Below are 22,587 nucleotides of genomic sequence, written 5' to 3'. Positions count from 1 at the left end.
GAAAAGATATCAACGACTAACTGGCAAGTGAGAGAAAGGTGTGGAGCCTGCTTAAGATTCACTCTTAATCCTTCTGTCCTCCCCTCCCTTTCTCCCTCTCTTTAAAAAAAAAAAAAGTATATAGAGAAGAGAATAAATAAAATCCCATAATTCTATCACCCACAGATAATCACTATTCACATTTAGTCTGTTTTCCTTGTCCCATGCCTAATGGTGTTCATAATTGACATTAGTATACTTTTGTTTATGTATCTGTATTTTCTCATGTCATTAACTGTCAGCATTTCTTTTTTGTCAGCATAATTTTCACTGTATATATTTAATAAAATGGGTGTACAGTAAGTCAGTTGAGTCTTTTAGTTGTTCCTACTGGGATTTAAAATTTCATAGTTTTGTTAGTAGTCCACTTTAGGGGGCTTTTTGCAGTGAGCCAAGCAGTGGAGGTGCTGACTAGGATAGGCCTGCACCAGCATTTAAGTCAAGGAAGGAGGACCATAGCTGAACCAGTTACATAGGAATTGTTCTTTTCTTCTCCCAGCCCTCAGTATACTGAAGGGAAAGAGAGGCCCAGAAAACTGGAGAGGGATGAGAAAGAATCAAATCACTATTATACCTTTCTTTCTCAGTGAAGGTTCTTTAGGCCTCAGGCCAAGCCTGTCCTAGGGGAGGGGAAAGAGCTTTAAATTAGATATGACTGACATTTTAAATTGGATTAAATTGACTTCAAGAAGACTTTTTTTGAATACTTGAAAATTATTGGAAAGCTAAAGAAACTGGTTAAGATATTCAGGGAAAGGAAGGAGAAATTCTGGATGGCAAATTGAAAGCGATGATTGGAGAAAAATAAGCCACTTCTTGTTTTAATTCCCCACCAAGTAATATTGGGACATTTTTTTGATTAACTTTAATGATATTAGTGGAGAAGAGAGATTTGACATGAACTTTATTGCCTCTAAAAGTAGTTAGCCATGTGGATGAGGCATGTGAAAGTGTGATTCTTCAAGTGGTATAGATATGGATTCTCTGAACTCAAGGGAGAATGGATGATCTTCTCCTGTCTTTTTTCTTAAAAAAAAAATAAAACAAAAACAAACTTTTGGTAGGGGGGGATTTGGAGATGTGGATCAAAGGGTACAAACTTTCAGTTATAAGCTGAGTAAGTCCGGGAATCTAATGTACAGCATGATGATTATAGTTAATAATACTATATTGTATACTTGAAATTTGCTAAGATCTTAGATGCTTTCACCATACACAAAAAATGGTAACTATATGAGGTGATAGCTGTGTCAATTAACTTGATTGTGGTAATCATTTTATAATGTATACATATATTAAATCAATACATTGTACCTCTTTAAAAAAAATCACATTGTATATATAATTTTTATCAGTCATAACCTCAGTAAAACAGGAAAAGAGTCTTTTTCCTCTTGATCATAACACTAATATATTCATATTGTAAAGAATCTTAAAACTTCTGAAAAGTACAGGTAATAAACATCAATGCAATCCATCACTCCATCCCAGACAGGAGCAGCAGCCTTTGGGTATATTCTTGCAGCCTTCCTTGTGCCTTCTTAAATTGCTTATTGCCTTTTCCTTTTTCCAAAGCTGAGATCATCTCATAAAATTTTTGTGGCCTGCAGTTGAGGCTGCATAGAGAAGCAAAAATTGTAACATAAAAATATTCACTGATGAAATGACCACTCAGCATTTCTGATTTTTCCTGTAAAGCTTGAGTTTATTCACTCATTAACCACTGTTTCTGTCTCTATGCTGGGGGCTATTACAATGCAGATGGATTGGGAAGTTATTTCTTGAGGTCAGTGAAGGATACTGGAGATCTACATGCTCACTGACAAATCTGTCTAGGTTGGACCAGTTGAAAAACTGATGAAGAAATCAACAGAGATGACAACAAGATAGGCACTTTATTTTATTTTTTTTAAGATTTTATTTATTAGAACGGGGTGGGGGCAGAGGGCTAGAGAGAAGCAGGCTCCCTGCTAAGCAGGGAGCCTGATGAAGGTCACAGCCTGATGCAGGACTTGATCCCAGGACCCCAGGATCATGACCGGAACTGAAGGTAGACACTTAATGAACTGAGCCACCCAGATGCCCTGAGGATAGGCTCTTTAAAGAAGAGTATTGGACATGACATCATATTAACGTAACCTTTGGGGAACATCAGTATAGCTCCTGGGTAGTGTTGCCATTATGATGCCATGTAAGCAAGACAAAATGAAGGATGTGATGTTCTATTGTCTATCATTTTGTTGGAAAAATCACCACCACCCCCCAAAAAAACCCACTATTTTTATTTCACTCTTTGATCCAATATTTAGTACATGAGTATAAAGGTTGCCTATGTTGTTAAACTGCTAAGTATGTTTTATCTTACATTTATAGGGTACGTTTTCAGTATAAATTTCCTATCAAATTTTTGTTTCCCATTATGAATATGAATGCTTATTATGAATATGAATACTTAATAGCCTTTTACTAGGACTGTTTATTGGTGATAACAGGGAACACCTGTATTTAATTTTTTCTTAATTCTCTAAACTGTTTCTATCTGCTGTAATAAACACTGTAGTTCCCCTTACCTATGGTTTCACCTTCTGCGGTTTCAGTTACCTGAGATCAGCCTCGGTCTGGAAGCAGATGATCCTCTTTCTGACATGCTGTCAGAAGGTCAGTGGTAGCCTAAAGCTGCTGCCTGTGTCATTCCCCTCCCTTCATCTTATCACATAGGCATTTTATCATCTCACATCATCACAAGAAGAGTATAGTTCAGTAAGATATTTTGAGAGACCACATTCATATTACAGTATATAGTTATAATTGTTCTATTTTGTTATTATTGTTAAACTCTTACTATGCCTAATTTATAAATTAAACTTTATCATAAGTGTGTATGTATAGGAAAAATATAGTGTACGTAGGGTTTGACAGTGCAATTTCAGGCATCCACTGAGGTCTTAGAACATATCCCCTGCGGATAAGGAGGGGGAGACTACCATAGTAACCAGATAACCACATTTTTTTTTCTAGTGAGTAAGCATATGCTAGAAAAGCTAATTTTGTCTAAAATTAAGTACATACTTAAAAACATAGAACTACAGGTCATAATAAATTTCCTTAACCTTTTTTAGGTCTAAATACTGGTCCAATGTAGAAGGTACCACTCTGTCTTTCCTGGAATTAAGGCCAGATTTCTCATATTCTTCTCACTCTGATATATTGATGACTAGTCATCATTAGACTGGTGTATGCAAAAAATCTTTGCTAATCTGCTGTAGTGGGTTTTTGATTGTGTGCTTTTATTCCTTTTTTTTTTTTTTTTAAGATTTTATTTATTGACAGAGACAGCGAGAAAGGGAACATAAGCAGCGGGAGTAGGAGAGAGAGAAGCAGGCCTCCTGCTGAGCAGGGAGCCTAATGGCATGGGGCTTGATCCCAGGACTCTGGGATCATGACCTGAGCCGAAGGCAGATGCTTAACGACTGATGTAAAAATTTATGAAGAATGAGAAGTAGGTAGTACATGTCCCTGAACGAAAGATAAAAGTGTTTTTAGTAATGTTGACACTGTTTTCTTTGAAAGATTAGCCCTGGAAAACTTCAGATTTTGTAAGATTGTCACAGAAGAATGGTTGATTCTTTTGTGCGTTCTTTTTTTTTTTTTTAAAGATTTTATTTATTTTATTTATTAAATAAATAAATAGAGAGCTAGTGAGAGCAGGAACACAAGCAGGGGGAGTGGGAGGGGGAGAAACAGCCTGATGCGGGGCTCGATCCCAGGACCCTGGGATCATGACCTGAGCCAAAGGCAGACGCTTAACGACTGAGCCACCCAGGCGTCCCTCTTTTGTGTGTTCTTAAAAATTGGGGCATTTTTGTCTTTATCTAAATGGCAATTATAATTCAGTACGTCTGGAGACATACCTTCTACTCTGAGTTCTCCTGCCAGACCACCAAATGGTCTTGGAGAAGCCAAGGAGCCCCTCTGCCTTGCCTTCTCAGGCTGTCAGATGATGACACTCTATGCAGTACCTTTAAACGCTCAGCATGTGAAGGGAAAGAGGATTTGTAAGTACAGAGGTGTTTGTAAAACTTTGTGACAATGAGTGAAAGCTGTTTAGAATCAGTTATGGTACCTCCCTTGCAGTTTCATTTGGAAATCAAGAAACACAACACAGGTCATGATCCATAAGAATATAACTGGTTTATTACTTATCTCAAAGTAATAAGATGCTACTTATTTTCATTATCCCTGTTGTTTTTTTGTTTTTTTTTTTACAGTCCATCAATATTATGGAACTGACTTTACAGAAATATGGAAGTTATGAAAAATTTGAGCAGGCCACTGGTGGCAGCCTGCTATCTAAAACTCGAATCTGGAGTCATGTTCGGAAGTACATGATGAAGGAAGGCTGCCTGGGTGAGGTATGAATCAGGAGTGACACGAGATGCTGTTGGCATTTTAACTGCTCATCTAATTAGTCACCCAGAGATCTCACTAAATTGAAGTGCTGTGTTCAGTTTCTTTGTGTTTTTCTTTACTTACTCCCCTTTCTGTATAGCTTATGGGATTATGGGAATTTTTTAATGAAAATTATTAATGAAGCAATTTGCCTCAGTGGCCGCCTCTTAGCAGCCAGTTCAAAATGGCCAAGCAGAGAAGCGGACTCGGGCTTGTGCACCTACCTTTGCCTCATTTTAACCAGGGGGGACTGTATTTGACAGCAGCACAACAGGGCACTGCCTCCTCAGCACAGCCCTCTACTTTCCTTTAACCCAGGAAAGGTTCTTGAGTGGCGCATGCTCAGAATGGAAGCGTCAAAAGTGATTACCATTTTCTTGGTATCTGGGAGATTCAAACTGGTACAAGCAAAATAAAAATATACGGTATCATATGATCTCAGTGATAGGAGGCATTCTTAATCTCAGGAAACAAACTGAGGGTTGCTGGAGTGGGGGGTAGGGTGGGAGGGATGGGGTGGCTGGGTGATGGACATTGGGGAGGGTATGTGCTATGGTGAGCGCTGTGAATTGTGCAAGACTGTTGAATCACAGATCTGTACCTCTGAAAATAATGCAATATATGTTAAGAACAAAAAAAAGAGAAGAAGAAGGTAGCGGGAGGGGAAGAATGAAGCGGGGGAAATCGGAGGGGGAAACGAACCATGAGAGACGATGGACTCTGAGAAACAAACTAGAGGGTTCTAGAGGGAAGGGGGGTGGGGGGATGGGTTAGCCTGGTGATGGGTATTAAAGAGGGCACGTATTGAATGGAGTGCTGGGTGTTATATGCAAACAATCATGAAACACTACATCAAAAACTAATGATGTATGGTGATTAACATAACATAATACAATTTTAAAAAAATTTTAAATAAATAAAATACTGATTTATGGGTCTGTTGTTTCCTGTGAAAGCTTCCTTTCCCGAGCCTTTACATTTTGTTTTATATGTATATATTTTTTCCTCTTGCTTCTTAGATCGTAGTTCATCTCACTGAAGACCTGCTTTCCCGAGCTTCAATGACAGTGGTAAATGGGTGCCCAACATTGACCATTAATGTTTCCACGGCACGTGAGCACTGGCTGGAGGGAATGCTGAGGCATGAAATAGGTAGGGGCAGCCCTTCTCCATTTGTTCACGTGTAATATCAGAAATCAGCAGCAAAGAAACATTCTTTTATAATGGGTTTTTTCTTAACAGTATTTGGCAAAAGGTAATGAAATTGTTAGGTTTCATTTGAACTAAGATATTAATGTCTCACTTCAAATTAGATTTTTTTAAGGTACCATGTAGCTGTGTTAAGCTTGGAAAGTCATTTAACTCCCGGGTTTCACCTCCCCACGTTTCTGAAACTGAGGGAAATGGAACTGAGTGCTCTCTGAGATTCTTGTCAAATATCAAGTCTCTGATTCTTCCCTTTAAGAAAATAAATGGTATAGGGGCGCCTGGGTGGCTCAGTCGTTAAGCGTCTGCCTTCGGCTCAGGTCATGATCACAGGGTCCTGGGATCGAGCCCCGCATCGGGCTCCCTGCTCGGCGGGAAGCTTGCTTCTCCCTCTCCCGCTCCCCCTGCTTGTGCTCTCTCTCTCTCTGTCAAATAAATAAATAAAATCTTTAAAAAATAAAAAAATAATAAAATAAATAAAATAAATGGTATAAAAGTTACACCTCTTCTAATGAGACATGCGGTCCTTCTGAAGGCAGAGTAGCTCCTTCAAAATGCTTTAGGGTCAGGTCATTTTCCACTTTGTTTTGATTCAGAGGTACACATCAATTTGGTTTTAGAACTGTTGGTAGAATCTTTTTTGGATAAGAATTAAAATGAGAATGTCCTTTCTTGTTTTTCACGCGCCTTTTCTTCTCCACAGGCACACATTATTTTCGAGGTATTAACAACCTTCAGCAGCCATGGAACAGTTGGACTGGCCGCAAAAAACATGAGCTAAAGCCAAACAATCCCACAGAGGAAGGACTGGCAAGTATTCACAGTGTCCTTTTTAGAAAAGACCCCTTTTTATGGAGGGCTGCCCTCCTCTACTACACTGTTTATCGAGCCAGCCAAATGTCTTTTTGCGAACTCTTCAAAGATATTGGAAAGTTTGTCAAGGACCCCAATACAAGATGGGATTATTGTGTACGAGCCAAGAGGGGATGGACTGATACTTCCCAACCAGGTGAGCGTCTCTTGACTGTAGATTTGCCTTATGGTTAGTTGTCTATTGATTTTGATCACATCCTTATCCACCAATCAGAGAAATCACTCACTTATAAAAAATTAAACCTTTGTTACTTGAGGTCCGTGCTAGTTTTCCCAAACCATATTTTGTTAGCATTCTTTTTTCAGATCTCATTTTGAAAAATTTCAAACCTACGGACATATGGAAATGATAGAATTAACACTCATATTACCCATCCTCTAGATTGACCAATTGTTAACATTTTGCCAGTTCTGCTTTTTCTTGCTCTGATTTTAAAAACAGCTTTACTGAGATATAATTCACATGACCTACAGTTTGCCCATTAAAATGTATAGCTCAGTGGTTTTTAGAATGTTCATGGAGTTGCGCAGCTATCACCACTATCTAACTCCACAACATTTTCGTAACCCCAAAAAGAAACCTGTACCCATTAACAGTCATTCTCCATTCCTTCTTCGCCAAGCTCCCAGCTCTAAGTAACCATTAATCTACTTTTATAGGTTTGCCCATTTTGGACATTTCATTTAGATGGAATCACATAATATGTAATCCTTTGTGTCTGACTTCTTTCACTTAGCATAATGTTTTTAAGGTTCATCCCTATGGTAGCATGTATCAGTATTCTGTCCTTTTTATTGCTGAATAACATTCTATTGCATGTATAAGACACATTTTATTTTTCCATTCACTGTTAATGGACATTTGAGTTGTTTCCTCACGTTTTGGCTATTATAATGTTACTGTGAACATTTGGGTACAAGTTTATATTTTTAATTCTCTTGGGTATATACTTAGGAGTAGAATTGTTGGGTCATATGGTAACTCTCTGTTTAAGCTTTTGAGGAACTGCCAGATTGTTCTCCAAAGTGAATGTGATATTTTATATTCCCACCAGAAGTATATGGGATTCTTATTTTTCCATATCCTCACCAACACTTACCAATACTTGTATTTTCATTTTTAAAATTATTATAATCGTCTTAGTGGGTATCTCATTGTTTTAATTTTTTAATTAAAAAAATTCCAGTATAATTAACATACAGTGTTATATTAGTTTCAGGTGTACAATATAGTGATTGAACAATTCTGTACATTATTCAGTGCTCATCACGATAAGTACTCTTAATCCCCATCACCTTTTTCACCCATCCCCCACCCACCTCCCCTCTGGTAACCCTCAGTTTTTTCTCTATATTTAAGAGTCTGGTTTTTTGTTGTTGTTGTTTTTCTTTGTTTTGTTTCTTAAATTCCACATATGAGTGAAATCATACGGTACTTATCTTTCTTTGACTTATTTCAGTTAGCATTATACCCTCTAGATCATCCCATGTTGTTGCAAATGGCAAGATTTCATTCTTTATTATGGCTGAGTAATAATCCATTGTGTGTGTGTGTATATAAAAACACACATATTAAACATACACCACATCTTCTTTATCCATTCATCTATCATACACAGGTTGCTTCTATTAATTTGGCTATTGTAAATAATGCTGCAGTAAACCCAGGGGTGCATATATCTTTTCAAATTGGTGTTTTCGTATTTTGGGGTGAATACCCACTAGTGCAATTACTGGATCATACGGTAATTCTGATTGTTTTAAGAACCATCATACTCTTCCACAGTAGCTGTCCCAGTTTGCATTCCCACAAACAGAGCACCAGGGTTCATTTTCTCCACATCCTCACCTTGCTTCTTGTGTTTTTGATTTTAGCCATTTTCACAGGTGTGAAGTGTTTTGATTTGCCTTTGCCTGATGATGAGTGAAGTTGAGTATCTTTTCATGTGTCGGCTATCTGTATGTCTTTTCTTAAAATGTTTTATTTAAATTCAATTTAACATATAGTGAGTGTATCATTAGTTTCAGAGGTAGAATTTAGTGATTAATTAGTTGCATAGATTACCCAGTGCTCATTACATCGAGTGTCCTCCTTTAAGCCCATCACCCAGTTACTCCATCTCCTTCCCCTCCAGCATGTATGTCTTCTTTAGAGAACTGTCTCTTTGTGTCTTCTGCCCATTTTTAATTGGATTATTTCAGGGTTTATTTGGTGTTGAGTTGTATAAGTTCTTTTATATATTTTGATTACAAACCCCTTATCAGATATATCATTTGCAGATATCTTCTCCCATTCACTAGGTTATCTTTTTGTTTTGTTGGTTGTTTCCTTTGCTGTGTAAAAGTTTTTTATTTTCATGTAGTGCCAATAGTTTATTTTTGCTTTTGCTTCCTTTGCTTCAGGAGACATATCTAGAAAAATGTTGCTATGGCCAGTGTCAAAGAAATTATTGCCTGTGCTCTCTTCTGTGATTTTTATAGTTTCAGGTCTCACATTTAGGTCCCTAATTCATTCTGAGTTTATTTTTGTGTATAATGTAAGAAAGTGGTCCAGTTTTCCCAGTGTCATTTGTTAGACTTTTTCTTATTGCATATTCTTGCTTCCTTTGTCAAAGATTAATTGACCATATAATCATAGGTTTATTTCTGGGCTCTCTATTCTGTTCCATTGATCTGTGTGTCTGTTTTTCTACCAGTACCATACTGTTTTGATTACTAGAGCTTGGTAATATATCTGGAAATCTGGTATTATGATAACCTCCAGTTTTATTCTTTTTCCAGATTATTTTGGCTATTTGGGGTCTTTTGTGAGTCCATACAAATTTTAAGATTATTTGTTCTTGTTCTATGAAAAATGCTATTGGTATTTTGATAGGGATTGCATTAAATCTGGAGATTGCTGGGTAGTATGGACATTTTAACAATATTTGTTCTGCAAATCCATGAACATGGAATATCTGTGTCATCTTCAGTTTCTTTCATCAATGTTTTATAGTTTCTAGAGTACAGGTCTTTCACCCCTTTGGTTAAGTTTATTCCTAGATATTTTATTATTTTTGGTACAATTGTAAATGGGATTTTCTTATTTTCTCTTTCTGCTGCTTCCTTATTTGTGTATAGAAATGCAGTGGATTTTTGTATATTGATTTTGTATCCTACAACCTTACTGAATTCATTAATCAGTTCTAGGAGACTTTTAGTGGAGTCTCTATATTAAGTTGATGATCTTCTTAAGTTTGAACCCATACATAAAGCATTAAATTTGTACTCCTCTCCCTTCCACATTTTAGGTATGTGGTGTCATGACCTGAACCACAATTAAAAGCCAGATGTTCAACCAACTTAGCCACCCAGGTGCCCCCATATAACTTTTTTTTTTTTTTAAGATTTTATTTATTTGACAGACATAGTGAGAGCCGGAACACAAGCAGGGGGAGTGGATGAGGGAGAAACAGGCCTCCCCATATAACTTTAAGAAAACTGTTTATTACTAAAAATTTGAAATTTGAAAAATTTCAAAAGAAGTGATTAATCGGATGTGCCCTCATTAAACATCACTTAATCTTAGTAATTATCAACATTTCCTAGCAGTGGGTCATCTATTCTTCTAAGTTCCTGTTTTCCTATAGTATTTTAAATCATTTCCAAACATCATGTTCTTTTACCTATAAGTACTTCAGTATGTATCTGATTTATTCCTCCTAAAAAGTAGGAACAGCTCATGAGATCTGAGCCTAGTTGAAAAAGTGTACCACCTTTTTTCCATAATTCCCATGCTATTAGCATACCCAAAAAAATTAATTTCTTTTCTTTTTTTTTATTCTTATGTTAATCCCCATACATTACATCATTAGTTTTAGATGAAGTGTTCCATGATTCATTGTTTGTGCATAGCACCCAGTGCTCCATGCAGAAGGTGCCCTCCTCAATACCCACCACCAGGCTAACCCATCCTCCCACCCCCCTCCCCTCTAGAACCCTGTTTGTTTTTCAGAGTCCATCGTCTCTCATGGTTCGTCTACCCCTCCGATTTCCCCCGCTTCATTCTTCCCCTCCCGCTACCTTCTTCTTCTTCTTTTTTTTTCTTAACATATATTGCATTAAAAAATTAATTTCTTAATGTATGACTTAATATGATAGAATTTTAGTCAATTTACACAAGTTATGGGAAAAAAGTTGTCTTTGTAAGTGGAACACTAACTAGGCTCAGATCTCATGAGCTATTCCTTTTCATGTTTTCATATTTTCTTCTATTTTTAAACCTCCATATTAAAATCCAGTTTTAATTTTGTTTTCATATGGAGGCAGAGTATCAACATCACCTATAGCTGTTTTTAATGGGGTAACGGGTAGTATTTTTAAAAACCAGGAGTTTCTGAAATCCCATGTCTCCACCTTGCCCCCTGTGAGACTTACTGCTCAATAGCTGTCCTCCCTGCTGCCCCAAGTGCCTCCATACACATGGGAGTTAAGGTTATGATCAAATGGTGGGAGTGTGGATGACATATCCTCTATTTTAAATCATCAGTGTTTTTTTATGATTTGAAAAAATGCTGTTTTAACTATGGGGAAGGGGGATCTGGGGACAAGAAATTCTTAAAGGGAAGCTACCAGTCTGCACATTATCCTGGTGCTACCCAAGACCTTGCATTTTATGTTATGAAGATAGTTAATTCTAATTTGCCATTTTTATTTTTATTCAGGACTGATGCCTACAGTAAGGGGACTATGTTAGTATCTAATTACTTAGAAAATAAAAGCTATTGTCTTCCTCCAGGGTGCTTCAGTAAAGACCAGGTATACTTGGATGGTATTCTACAAATCCTCCGATACAGAGAGACCATTGACTTTCATCTTCTGACCGCCCTGGGGAAGGTGAGTGAAACCAGTGGCATGTAGTCTACAACACACCAGGTCATCATTTCCTCAGGCTTGATTTAATGATTAAATAAGGTTCAGATTCAAATTGTTTTTAGACTATGTGTTTGAAGTTTCCTGGAGGAAGAAATAATGGTGTCACAAAGCCAAACTCCAAAATTTCTCTGAAGAGAATAGGAAATTTGGCAATGTATTACATGGTTTTATTTTATATAGTGCTTTCTCTAAAGCATTTTAAATAAGCTGCAAGTATAACACTTCCCCCTTTAATCTGGCATGACCCTGTGATTTTCTTAAGAAATCACTGATTGGATAAGGATTCATGCCTTACATTGGGTTATAATATTTAATCTCTCTTAATCTATAGAAGTCCACTTTGTTCCCTGCCCCCCGCCCAAGTCTTTATTTTTCCTGACATTTTTCTTGAGAATTCTTACAATCTGTATTATCCTATTGTTTTCTTGTGATTAGGTTTGGGTTAAACATTTTTACCAAGAATACTACATAAGTGACTTGTATATTTCATCACCTTAAAAAGCACATATGTGATTTTGTTCCATTATCAGTGATGCTGTATTTGATCACTTGGGTAAGTTAGTTACTGCCAGCTCTCTCCCTTGTTTTGTAAAGGTACCTTTTTTATATTAAATAATCTGTGGGGTAATACCTAAGAATGTACTGTTCCTTAACCTTCCAAGGAATGGTTTTAACATCCTTTGATGATCTTTGCCCATATCAGTCAGCAAAATAGAGATCTTCAAATTCTGTTACATTTCACTCCTTTTTTGCATTATTATTATGGACTTAAGTGTTTTTTTATTCAACCCTTCCAGTGGCTGCTCCTGTTTTCTGGCAAAGTAAAATGTTCTGGGTCCATCTTACACCTTTTCTATCCAGATCTCAGATGAGCTATTTCTCCAAGGAAGACTTGATTCCTTTTAGTGAAAATGGTATTTAGAAAACAGTGAGTACTAGGTGTGCTCATTACTCCTGGAATATTGATGCTTCTAGGTTTTCCCAGTGAGCAAATCATGTATTTGTTTTAAATCATAAGGGGATTCTAATTCAAATCAGACACTGCAAGTTTCTTTTACACCTCCCTTTCCATATGTGTATCTCCTTTCTCTTTATATGAGAACTGTGTTTTATGTTTACTCATTCTTTCCTATAATAAACTCAGGATGGTTTAAGAAACAGTGGGTATACAAAGAAATCAAAGAGGAAACCAAAAAAATATATGAAAACAAATGAATATGAAAACACAGTGGTCTAAAACTTTGGGGACACAGTAAAAGCAGTTCTAAGAAGGATGTTTATAGTGATACAGGCCTACCTTGAGGAACTAGAAAAGAACAAAGCTAGTAGAAAAGATCAATGAAACCAGGATCTGGTTTTTTGAAAGATAAACAAAATTCATAAACCTTTAGCCAGACTCATTAAGAAGAGAGGACTCAAATCGGATACGAAAGAGGAGAAATAGGATACCACAAAAATAGAAACATACAATCCTCTAAAACTGAATCAGGAAGAAGTAGAGAATTTGAACAGACTGATTACTAGTAATGAAACTACATCAGTAATAAATGAATTCCCAACAAACAAAACTCCCAACAGCTAGGACCACATGGCTCCATGGATGAATTCTAAATTCTACCAAAGAGTAAATATAATTCTCAAACTCTTCCAAAAACACAGAAGAGGAAAGAAAATTTCCAAATTCATTCTGCAAGGCCAGCATTATCCTGATACTAAAACCAAAGTCACTACAAAAAAAACTACAGGTCAGTATTTGCAAATCAGTCATGATACATCACATCAATAACAAAGAATTTAAAACCACATCATTTCAATAGATGAGGAAAAAAAAGTTTGACAGAGTACAACATCCATTAGTGATAAAAACCCTTGACAAAGGTTTAGAGGGAACATACCTCAACATAATAAAGGCCATAAATTAAAACCCAAGAGCCAACAATGAAAAAACTGAAAGCTTTTCAAAACTCCTCTAAGATCAGGAATGAGACCAGGATGTCCATTCTTACTTTTTTTTTTTTCAACATAGTACTAGAAGTCCTTGCTGTCAGACAAGAAAAAGACATAAAAGGCATCCACATTAGAAAGAAGTAAAACCATCAGATGACATACTATATATAGAAAACCCTAAGGACTCTACCAAAAAACTGTTAGAATAAATGAATTCAGTAAAGTTACAGGATACAAAAATCTATTGCATTTCTATACAATAACAACAAAGCAGAAAAAGAAATTAACAATCCCACTTATCGTACTAAAAGCATAAAATACCTAGAAATAAATTAACCAAGGAGGTGAAAGACCTATATTCTGAAAACTAGAAGACACTGATGAAAGAAATTGAAGATGACACTAACAAGTGGGAAGATAACACTGTGTTCTTGGATTGGAAGAATTAATTTTGTTAAAATGTCCATACTACCCAAAGCAATATACAGATTCAGTGCAATACCAATCAAAATACCAGTAGCATTTTTCACAGAACTAGAATAATCAATCCTGAAATTTGTATGAAACCACAAACAACGTCAAGTAGCAAAGCCATCTTAATAAAGAAGAACTAGGTTAGAAGTATAATAACCCCAGATTTCAAGATATACTACAGAGCTATAGTAATTGAAACAGTATGGAATTGATACAGAAATAGATATATAAAACATTGGAACAGGATAACCTAGATCATTTAATTTATGACAGAAGCAGAGTACACAGTGGAAAAAAGACACTTCCTCAATAAATGGTGCTGGGAAAACTGGACAGCTGCATGCAAAAGAATGAAACTGGACCACCTTCTTACACCATACACAAAAATAAACTAAAAATGGATTAAACACCAAAAACCTAAAAGGAAACCTATACAGTTTATCTCTTGGACATATTTATGGATAGGTCTTGTCGGTTGAGGAAGGAAGAAGAAAAAATTAAACCACACCAGTATCAACAACAAACCTATTTTCATTACTTAGTGGTAGAAATACTCAAAATAATTTCAATAATAACTTAAAAATTAAAACCTAAGGGGCATCTGGGTGGCTCATTCAGTTAAGTGTCTGCCTTTGGCTCAGGTCATGGTCTTGGGGTCCTGGGATCAAGCCCCATGTCAGGCTCCCTGCTCAGCGGGGAGTCTGCTTCTCCCTCTGCTTGTGTGCTCTCTAATAGATAAAATAAAAAAATGAAAACTTATTAAAGTATAAATGAACATGATTTCTTTATTTAAAGCCTTTCTACTGAATCTTAATTTTTAGAACTTAAAGAGTTTCATCCATAAACTCAATATAAATACTTACAAGAGATTGGCTTCTTACCTAATTAAAAAAATAAAAATATAAAAGTAAAAAAAATACTTCTTACATAAGTAAAAAGATTTTATAGGATACTTGTTTACAAAGAGAATTTAACATAAAACAATTTTATTTCTGAAAATAAATAGAAATAGGAATTCAGTCTATAATCGTGCTGATTTTCCTAATTCAGTGATACGGTATTTATATTCTAGCTGTTTCCTGGGTTCTTTCATTTAGATTTAGTCAGGACATTTGTTTAGGTTTTAGTCTCTCACACACATGTATTAAGTTTAGTTATGTAAATTCTAGACAAACAGTATAGGTCCAAGATAGAATGTTAAATACTGACTTGATTTTTTTTTTTTTTAAAGATTTTTATTTATTTATTTGACAGAGAGAGACACAGCGAGAGAGGGAACACAAGCAGGGGGAATGGGAGAAGGAGAAGCAGGCTTCCCGCAGAACGGGGAGCCCAATGCGGGACTCGATCCCAGGACCCTGGGATCATGACCTGAGCCGAAAGCAGACGCTTAACGACTGAGCCACCCAGGCGCCCCTGACTTGATTTTTTTTTTTTTTACGGTCATGGTATGAGCAGGCAGAACAATACTTTTTTTTTTTTTTTTTTTTAGTATGGGTGCAGAGGGAGGGGGGAGAGAGAGAATCTCAAGCAGGCTCCACGCCCAGAACGTGAGCCCAATGCAGGGCTCCATCTCACAACCCTGAGATCATGACCTGAGCTGAAATCAGGAGTCGAACACTTAACCTAATGTGCCACCCAGGTGCCCCAATACATTTGTATTTAATACAGTAAGGGAAAGGAAGCCATTGATTTTTGTTATTTTGCAGGTATTGAAGTAATGTTTCTCTTAAGACTTAGGGAAGAAATTACTTACATTTAAAAATTAACCCACCTTCCTTTTTTCAGGTCTCTTACGAAGATGTGGATCGCTTGAAAGGATTGGCAGTTATTGAAAACATGAGGGTCCCTCATTTCCTGCAGGACCATGGCCGATACATGGAACATTTAGAGAAGATTATGGAAGTGAATGAACTGACTGACAGGGAACTGAAAGATCTTATATATTAGTCTGCGTTCTGGCAGATGTAGCTAAGCTATACCTCTGTGTATGTTAGCACCGGCATATTGATAAAAGAAAAATGACTGTTTACATGACTTTTCTAAAGAACGATCTGCAGTATTCAACTGAATTTTTTAAAAAGGTTAAATACAAACCTTAAACATTTCTATAGGCTGCAGGGGGAAGTTCCTCCTATTTTTATCTGAATCTCAACAGCATCCACTGAAAATACTACTGGTGAGTGTTTTTGAAGAATCTTGGCCAAATCAAGTGATAGGCTGTGTGGGCAGTAAGCACTGCTCCTTAGTGCTTCTGCCTGAGCACCAAGACTAGCCCCAACTATAGAGATAGGACAACACTGGACTTCAGACTCCCAAGATTATATTTTATTTGATAAGTGATTATAGTTCTCCTTTGAAAAATTAGTTTTGTTTTGCTCCCCAAAGCTAGCTGTATCTAAGGTTTCTTATTTCTCTTATATGTTAAGTAATGTTAAAAAGGGGAAAGGTAGTTTGAAAAGTTTTCATTAGTTCTTTATCTTCCACATTGTTTCACCTTATCAGTTTATAGGAACTAGAGAATTACCTCATTTTGTCCAGTTATTTCTCAACTAAACTTTATTTGCTGAAACATATTATATACCTTCAAGATTTTAAGTTTTAGGGTCTTTCCCTCCCCATTCCTTTATATAAATGATAAGTAAAAGTTCCAGAAAGGTTTGTCTACATAAATTAAAACAGTTGGGGAAGAGAGAAGCTACTCCCCTTTTTATTAAATGGAGCGACTAGCAAGATACAAATAGATTAATGTAGTTCTTGGAGGCACCGGATACTGACTAGGTAGTGTCTACCATAAACTTGACCATGCTCTGAAAAATGGAATTCCTAGACATTGCTATTTGATAAACTGGCCTTGTCATGTTGGCTCAGTATATTTTATCGAAATCTTTGACTTCATTAACCCAATAATGACATAGTTTGAATTTCAAAAATGAGAATTCTGTTTTGCTGTATTTTCTCTGTTAAAAGCTTATACACCTAGCTTTGTATTATCAATTTCGATATATATTGGATATATATACTTGGGATCAAATGGTTCTCCAAACAACTTATTTGAATGATCAGGAAGAACACTGCTGTAAGCACCCCATTCAAAATTGCTACTGTAATTTTTACCCAAAGCTATCTTGAGTGTTTATCTTTACCTCAGTTCAGGCTTAAATATGGTGCTAACACTGGTAGATGCATACAGCAAAGTCTGGTTCACATTCATGCTAGGAAATGATTTTAGGAAATCTTACGCAGGCTAGGTTATGTGATTTTTCTCATTCACATATCTAGAAGGGCTTGCCTCAAAGAAGAATGTTGCAGCAAATAGGATATATTCTAACTGGCACCTGGTGGTTCTTGCAAAGCCACACATCTCACCTTTGGTAAGTAGCAGGCCAGGCCCTTCGGAGCATTAAAGGCACGCACACATGTGTCATGATGGCCGGGGTGTGGCCTGTAGATTCTGTGCAGGGTTGGGGCACATTGTGCCAACACTAACCAGATACTGGAAAACCACTCTTGACCCCTCCAGCATATTTCCTTGTAGCAGAGTCATCCAGTTTCAGCTTTGGTGTAGCATTTTCTAACTTCATCTTCAAACTTATCCAAGATGATTGTGAAAAACAGTGTTTTGTTAACTGGAATTGAAGTATAAACAGAAATGACCATATTTATGTCCTGTGATTTAAGCCCAAATGCTTATAAATTCAACATTTGTAGGCAATAACACTGTTAATCTTATGTTATGGTTTAAATGTAAAGGAAAATCACAGCAGCCTTAATATCCTGTTGGTAGGATTATTTACAATGATTCTAGTCCCTGAATTTTAAAATGATATTCGCTATCTGATTTGGAAAAGGAAACACTTGCTTGCCTTACTGCTTTGGTATAAAGACAAAAAGAAAACAGTGTTATCCAGACCAAAAAAAAAAAAAAGACCTTAAATCACATTGATTGTCTTAAGATATTTTAAAAGTTAGCAGTGAACCAAAAATAGTTTCAGATTAGCAGAATACTTAAAGAGCTCTAAGCTTTAAAAGTTGGGATTGAAGATTTAATTAATGTTTATTCTCTTTCCTGAAAGAGCATTAAGTTCAGTTCTGTTCCCTTAAAATTGAAGTTTTAATAAACAGAAAATTATAGGAACAGTACTTAGAATAGTTGAAGGTTGCATTAATTTTAATAGTTACTTGGTATAAGCTGTTGAGGATTAGGATTTCATCAATTTTGTCCACCGTAATTCTAACATATAGTTGTATCAAATACAAAGTCTGATAAACTGTTAGGTTTTCACATCAGATGGGATTCAAAGTAAATTGTTTGTAGACATAAATCCATAGTCTTCATTTCTTTATATTTTCACCTTTGTAAAAATGTTTAAAATTTGTATTTGTTTTGTGTGTATCTGGGCATTTTATGTTTAGCTATCGTAGAAAGAAGTAGCACTGAAGTTCTCAAATGAAGTATGTGAATATGTATGCATGCAAACTTCTGTTCTTTGAAAACTTAATTATATTTTTATTGTGGTATTTCTGCATTTTTATTGTGTGGTAATTATTGAAAGGTAGTTATTGGTCATGTTTGTCTTCTAATATCCTTATTTATAAGGAAATACTATATTTACCACACTCCACCCTTCCCCTGATTAGTTCAGCTTATACTCTAATGAGTTTAGGGAGAAGGGAAAAGGAGGGATAATTTTGTCTTAATTTACTGCGCTATTCATTGAGTAAACTTCTGTGCAGAATGTCCTGAGGAGTAGGATCTGTGCTGAGTCCTCTGCTGAGGAAGACAGAACTGTTCAGAGTCCAGTGAGGAAGAGTGGCACAGAATCACATTATAGCATGGCCAGTCGCATACACAAAAAGTGCTACCAAAAGATCATAAACTGTAATAAATGGGCCTGCTTGTGTGTTTGAATCACAGAAAGATCACTTGCAAAGTGGTTAGTGTCCACAATATTTTGTTTACCACTCTTTGCAAGGCTTGTGTTTGGAATCTGAGCAGCTTTAGCCCAGTAGACCAGATGTACAGCTGCTTGGGTCAAGGGCCTGGAGGCAATCCCTTGAGACCTCCAGCAGGTGCCCAAAGGAGCCAGTGCTTTACCCTTATTAGTCTTGGTCTTTGAATTTGAACCTTTACTTGTGAGACCTTGTCACCTCGCTTTGATTTCATCCATTTTTGTTCACTCTCATTCCAGTAGCTAAAGGAATTATGTCTTGAAACTATTGCTGGGATGTGAAATACCACTGTTTGTCAGCAAGCTATGGAATAGCTTTAAGAATACATAGAATTTTGAGAACAGAGAGGGAGGACCATATGAAGAGGAAGCAAGAGGATGGCCATCTGCAAGCCAAAGAGAGATGCCTGGAATAGACCCTTCCCTATGGCCCTCAGGAGAGATCAAACATGCAAATACTTTTATCTTGAACTTTTAGCCTTCATAACTGAAAGGAATTGCACCTAGAGAAAGGACAAAGCAAAGACAGCAGAAATTTGACCACTGAGAAGAGATGACTGAACATTTCCTCTTCCCAGCCACTCAGTTAGCCTTACTAAAGAAGTGATGTCAGCAACATGGCTGAACAAGATGTCCCTCATTTGTGCCCCCTCCCCAGCCTCCCACCAATGATTTGGCATCGATCCATGGACAGAAATGCCTTTGTGGGACTTTGGGATCCAGCAGCATATAACAAGCAACCCAGGAGGAATTTTGCCCACCCTTGCATTCTGTAAAAAACATACAGACCTAGGTCCTGGCTTGGACCCAGCAGTAGCCTGTGAACAAGCTTCGGCCCTTCTCAGCAGCAGTCCGCAAACCCCTAGAAAATACTAAATCATCTTAAGCGGTCACCCGTGGACAAGAGAGACCTTGTATAAGTCCAAGTTTCCAGCAGAGAAGTTTTAGCATACCACTGGAGCAAAAAAGTATGTTTAGATGCATTAAAGAGGAATAGTTTAGACTTATCACTCCTCCCTCAAGGTGGAACAACTCAAGGCCAAGAGAGGTCTCAGCCTGTGGTTTCTCCTGGGGGGGGCTAAAGGGGGAAGTGAGAGTGAGTGAGTGCCCAGCTTCCCCAGCTGTGCAGGATGCCACCTAAGAGGCCCATTTCACTGTGGTACCATCCAGAGTACTGAACCATGAGCTATGTGACTAGGGGGTGGAAAGAAGCTGGGAGAGTAGAAGATACGACTTTTGGAGGTCATTAAAAGGACATAGAATCTACTAACTGCTTCACAGCCTCCATTAAGCTGGCTCATGAGCTGCTAAGGATACCTTACCCATGGATCTCCCTGAGTAGTCTATGGGAACCCCCCAATGCTTCATGTAACTAACACACACGCACACCACACACACACACACACACCACCACCACCCCACCCCACCCCCCATGGCTGGCTCTCTCTGTGCACTCCCAACAGGGTTGAGAGCATATTTTGGCAGAGGGTAGTGAGCATGTGCAAAAAGCCAGCCCAAATTCATGGGCCAGAGAGGCCACAAACTTGAGCTTTAGCCCTACCCTTGGGAAAGCAAAAGGAAGACTGTCAGCACTGAACCTTGTCCGTTGCAAAATTGAGAAGGCATACAAGCTTAAGAATTCTGCCACAAGAGGTAGCAAGAAGCATGGAGCAGGCATATCCATAGAAAGTCACAGATTCTCTACCAGAGCTGACTGAAGGTTGTTTTTTTTTTAAGATTTTCATGTATTCATTTTTAGAGCACACATGTGAGTCGGGGGGAGGGGAGAGGAAGGGAGCGAGAGAATTCTTAAGCAGACTCCCCGCTAAACACGGAGCCCACATGGGGCACAATCCCAGGACTCTAAGATCATGACCTGAGCTGAAATCAAGGGTCTGATGCTTAACTGACTAAGCCACCCAGGCACACACCCAAAGGTATTTCCTGAAAATAGTAAAGATAGGAGGTGACTGCTACTTCAAATACAAAGACAATGCAAAACTCTAAGGAACATGAGAAATCAAGGAAACATGACACCACCAAAAAATGATGATAATCTAGTAACCGAACCCAAAGACATGGCGATCTGTTTACCTGATAAGGAATTCAAAATACCTGTTTTAAGGAAGCTTAAAGGCACAAGTGAGGTACAAGAATACACACATGAACAAAATGAGCAGTTTAACAAAGATATCATAAAAAGGACAAAGCATACTCTGGAATAGAAGAATAAAATGAATGAAATGAAAAATACAATAGCACCAACATCAAAGGATCAAGCAGGGGGAAAAAAAATCTAAGAAGATGGGAATTTTGAAATTATCCAGTGATGGGAGAATAAAGAAAGAATGAAAAAGAGTGATGAAAGCCTATGTGATCTATAGGATACCATCAAAAGAAATAATTTGCAAACTATTGGACTTGCAGAAGGAGAGAGGGAGAAGGGAGAAGAAAGCTTACTTTTTTAAAGAATAAGGCTAACACACACAAAAAAGGCTAAAAACTTCCCAAACCTGAGGAGAAATTTGGATATCCATAATCATGAAGTTCATAGGTTACCAAACAATCTCAGAAACCTTCTCCAAGACACAATAAAACTACCAAAAATCAAAGAATCTTAAAAGCAGCAAGAGCGGAGAAGCTTGTAACTTAAAGAGAACCCCATACTGTTGTCAGATTTCTCAGCAGAAACGTTACAGGCCAGGAGAGAGTGGGATGATATATTCAAGTGCTGAAAGAAAAAAAAAAACTGCTGAGCGTCAGCCAAGAAGATGGCTGAATAGGAGGACCCTAAGCTCACCTTGTCCCATGGATACAACTACCTAATACAACAACTAGATAGCATTCATATCAGTGTGAATAACCCAGAAAATGGCCCAAAGACTGGCAGAACAAACTCCACAACTAAAGGCTAGGAAGGGGCCGCATCAAAGGAGGTAGGAAGGGCAACAATGCAGTCGGGGAATGAAACAAACAATGGCCATCCACTGTGGGGAGGGAGCTAGTGACACAGAGAAGGGCAGAAAACAGACTTTCACACTGGGGAGCCCACGAATGGGGAGGATGAATCTCCATAATATCTGCCTTTGAAAGTAAGAGGGGCCTTTCACAGTTTGGCATTGTGGACATTGCTGCTATGAACACTGGGGTACATGTGCCCCTTCTTTTCACTACATCTGTATCTTTGGGGTAAATAGCCAGGAGTGCAATTCCTGGGTCATAGGGTAGCTCTATTTTTAACTTTTTGAGGAACCTCCACACTGCTTTCCAAAGGGGCTGTACCAACTTGCATTCCCACCAACAGTGTAAGAGGGTTCCCCCTTCTCCACATGCTCTCCAACATTTTTTTCCTGCCTTGTTAATTTTTGCCATTCCTACCAAGATGTCCTTCAACAGACGAATGGATAAAGATGATGTGGTGCATATATACAATGGAATATTACTCAGCCATCAGAAAGGATGAATACCCACCATTTGCATCGACATGGAAGGAACTGGAGGGGATTATGCTAAGGGAAATAAGTCAAGCAGAGAAAGACAATTATATGGTTTCACTGATATGTGGAACATAAGGAATAGCATGGAGGACATTAGGAGAAGAAGGAAAAATGAAGGGGGCGGGAATAAGAGGGGGAGACAAATCATTAGAGACTATGGACTCTGGGAAACAAACAGGGTTTCAGAGGGGAGGAGGGTGGGGGGATGGGTTAGCCAGGTGATGGGTATTAAGGAG

General features: G+C 37.6%; 1 protein-coding gene and 1 long non-coding RNA gene across 3 annotated transcripts; one reads left to right on the top strand and one right to left on the bottom strand.

Annotated features, from left to right (window-relative positions):
- Positions 1-1,334: 1,334 nt before the first annotated feature.
- On the bottom strand, positions 1,335-20,633 carry LOC118020965. Of its 2 annotated transcripts, XR_004682065.1 has the most exons (3): positions 17,272-20,633; positions 15,677-15,759; positions 1,335-1,655 (listed from the first exon to the last, which is right to left on the bottom strand). It is a non-coding gene; the product is annotated as an uncharacterized LOC118020965 (long non-coding RNA). The 2 variants fall into 2 exon arrangements; XR_004682064.1 differs by lacking the exon at positions 1,335-1,655 and having other exon boundaries at positions 13,702-15,759; positions 17,272-20,632.
- Positions 4,310-16,386, top strand: KIAA0895 (KIAA0895 ortholog). The gene is made up of 5 exons (XM_035020910.1): positions 4,310-4,451; positions 5,508-5,640; positions 6,398-6,703; positions 11,345-11,442; positions 15,691-16,386. The coding sequence occupies exons 1-5, from the start codon at positions 4,320-4,322 to the stop codon at positions 15,850-15,852; spliced, it is 831 nt and encodes a 276-aa protein (XP_034876801.1). The 5' UTR covers positions 4,310-4,319; the 3' UTR covers positions 15,853-16,386.
- Positions 20,634-22,587: the final 1,954 nt, after the last annotated feature.

This window comes from Mirounga leonina, unplaced genomic scaffold, assembly GCF_011800145.1.
Source record: "Mirounga leonina isolate KUSES-001 unplaced genomic scaffold, KU_Mleo_1.0 Mir_174, whole genome shotgun sequence".
NCBI lineage: Eukaryota > Metazoa > Chordata > Mammalia > Carnivora > Phocidae > Mirounga > Mirounga leonina.
Note: the sequence above shows the minus strand (reverse complement) of the source record. Positions and strands in the feature narration are given on the sequence as shown.

Bases quoted from the DNA above. Each gene is read 5' to 3' on its own strand.
- KIAA0895 (XM_035020910.1), top strand. From the start codon at position 4,320: ATGGAACTGACTTTACAGAAATATGGAAGTTATGAAAAATTTGAGCAG. The intron at 6,704-11,344 runs GTGAGCGTCTCT...GTCTTCCTCCAG, and splicing joins GACTGATACTTCCCAACCAG to GGTGCTTCAGTAAAGACCAG. The intron at 11,443-15,690 runs GTGAGTGAAACC...TCCTTTTTTCAG, and splicing joins TTCTGACCGCCCTGGGGAAG to GTCTCTTACGAAGATGTGGA.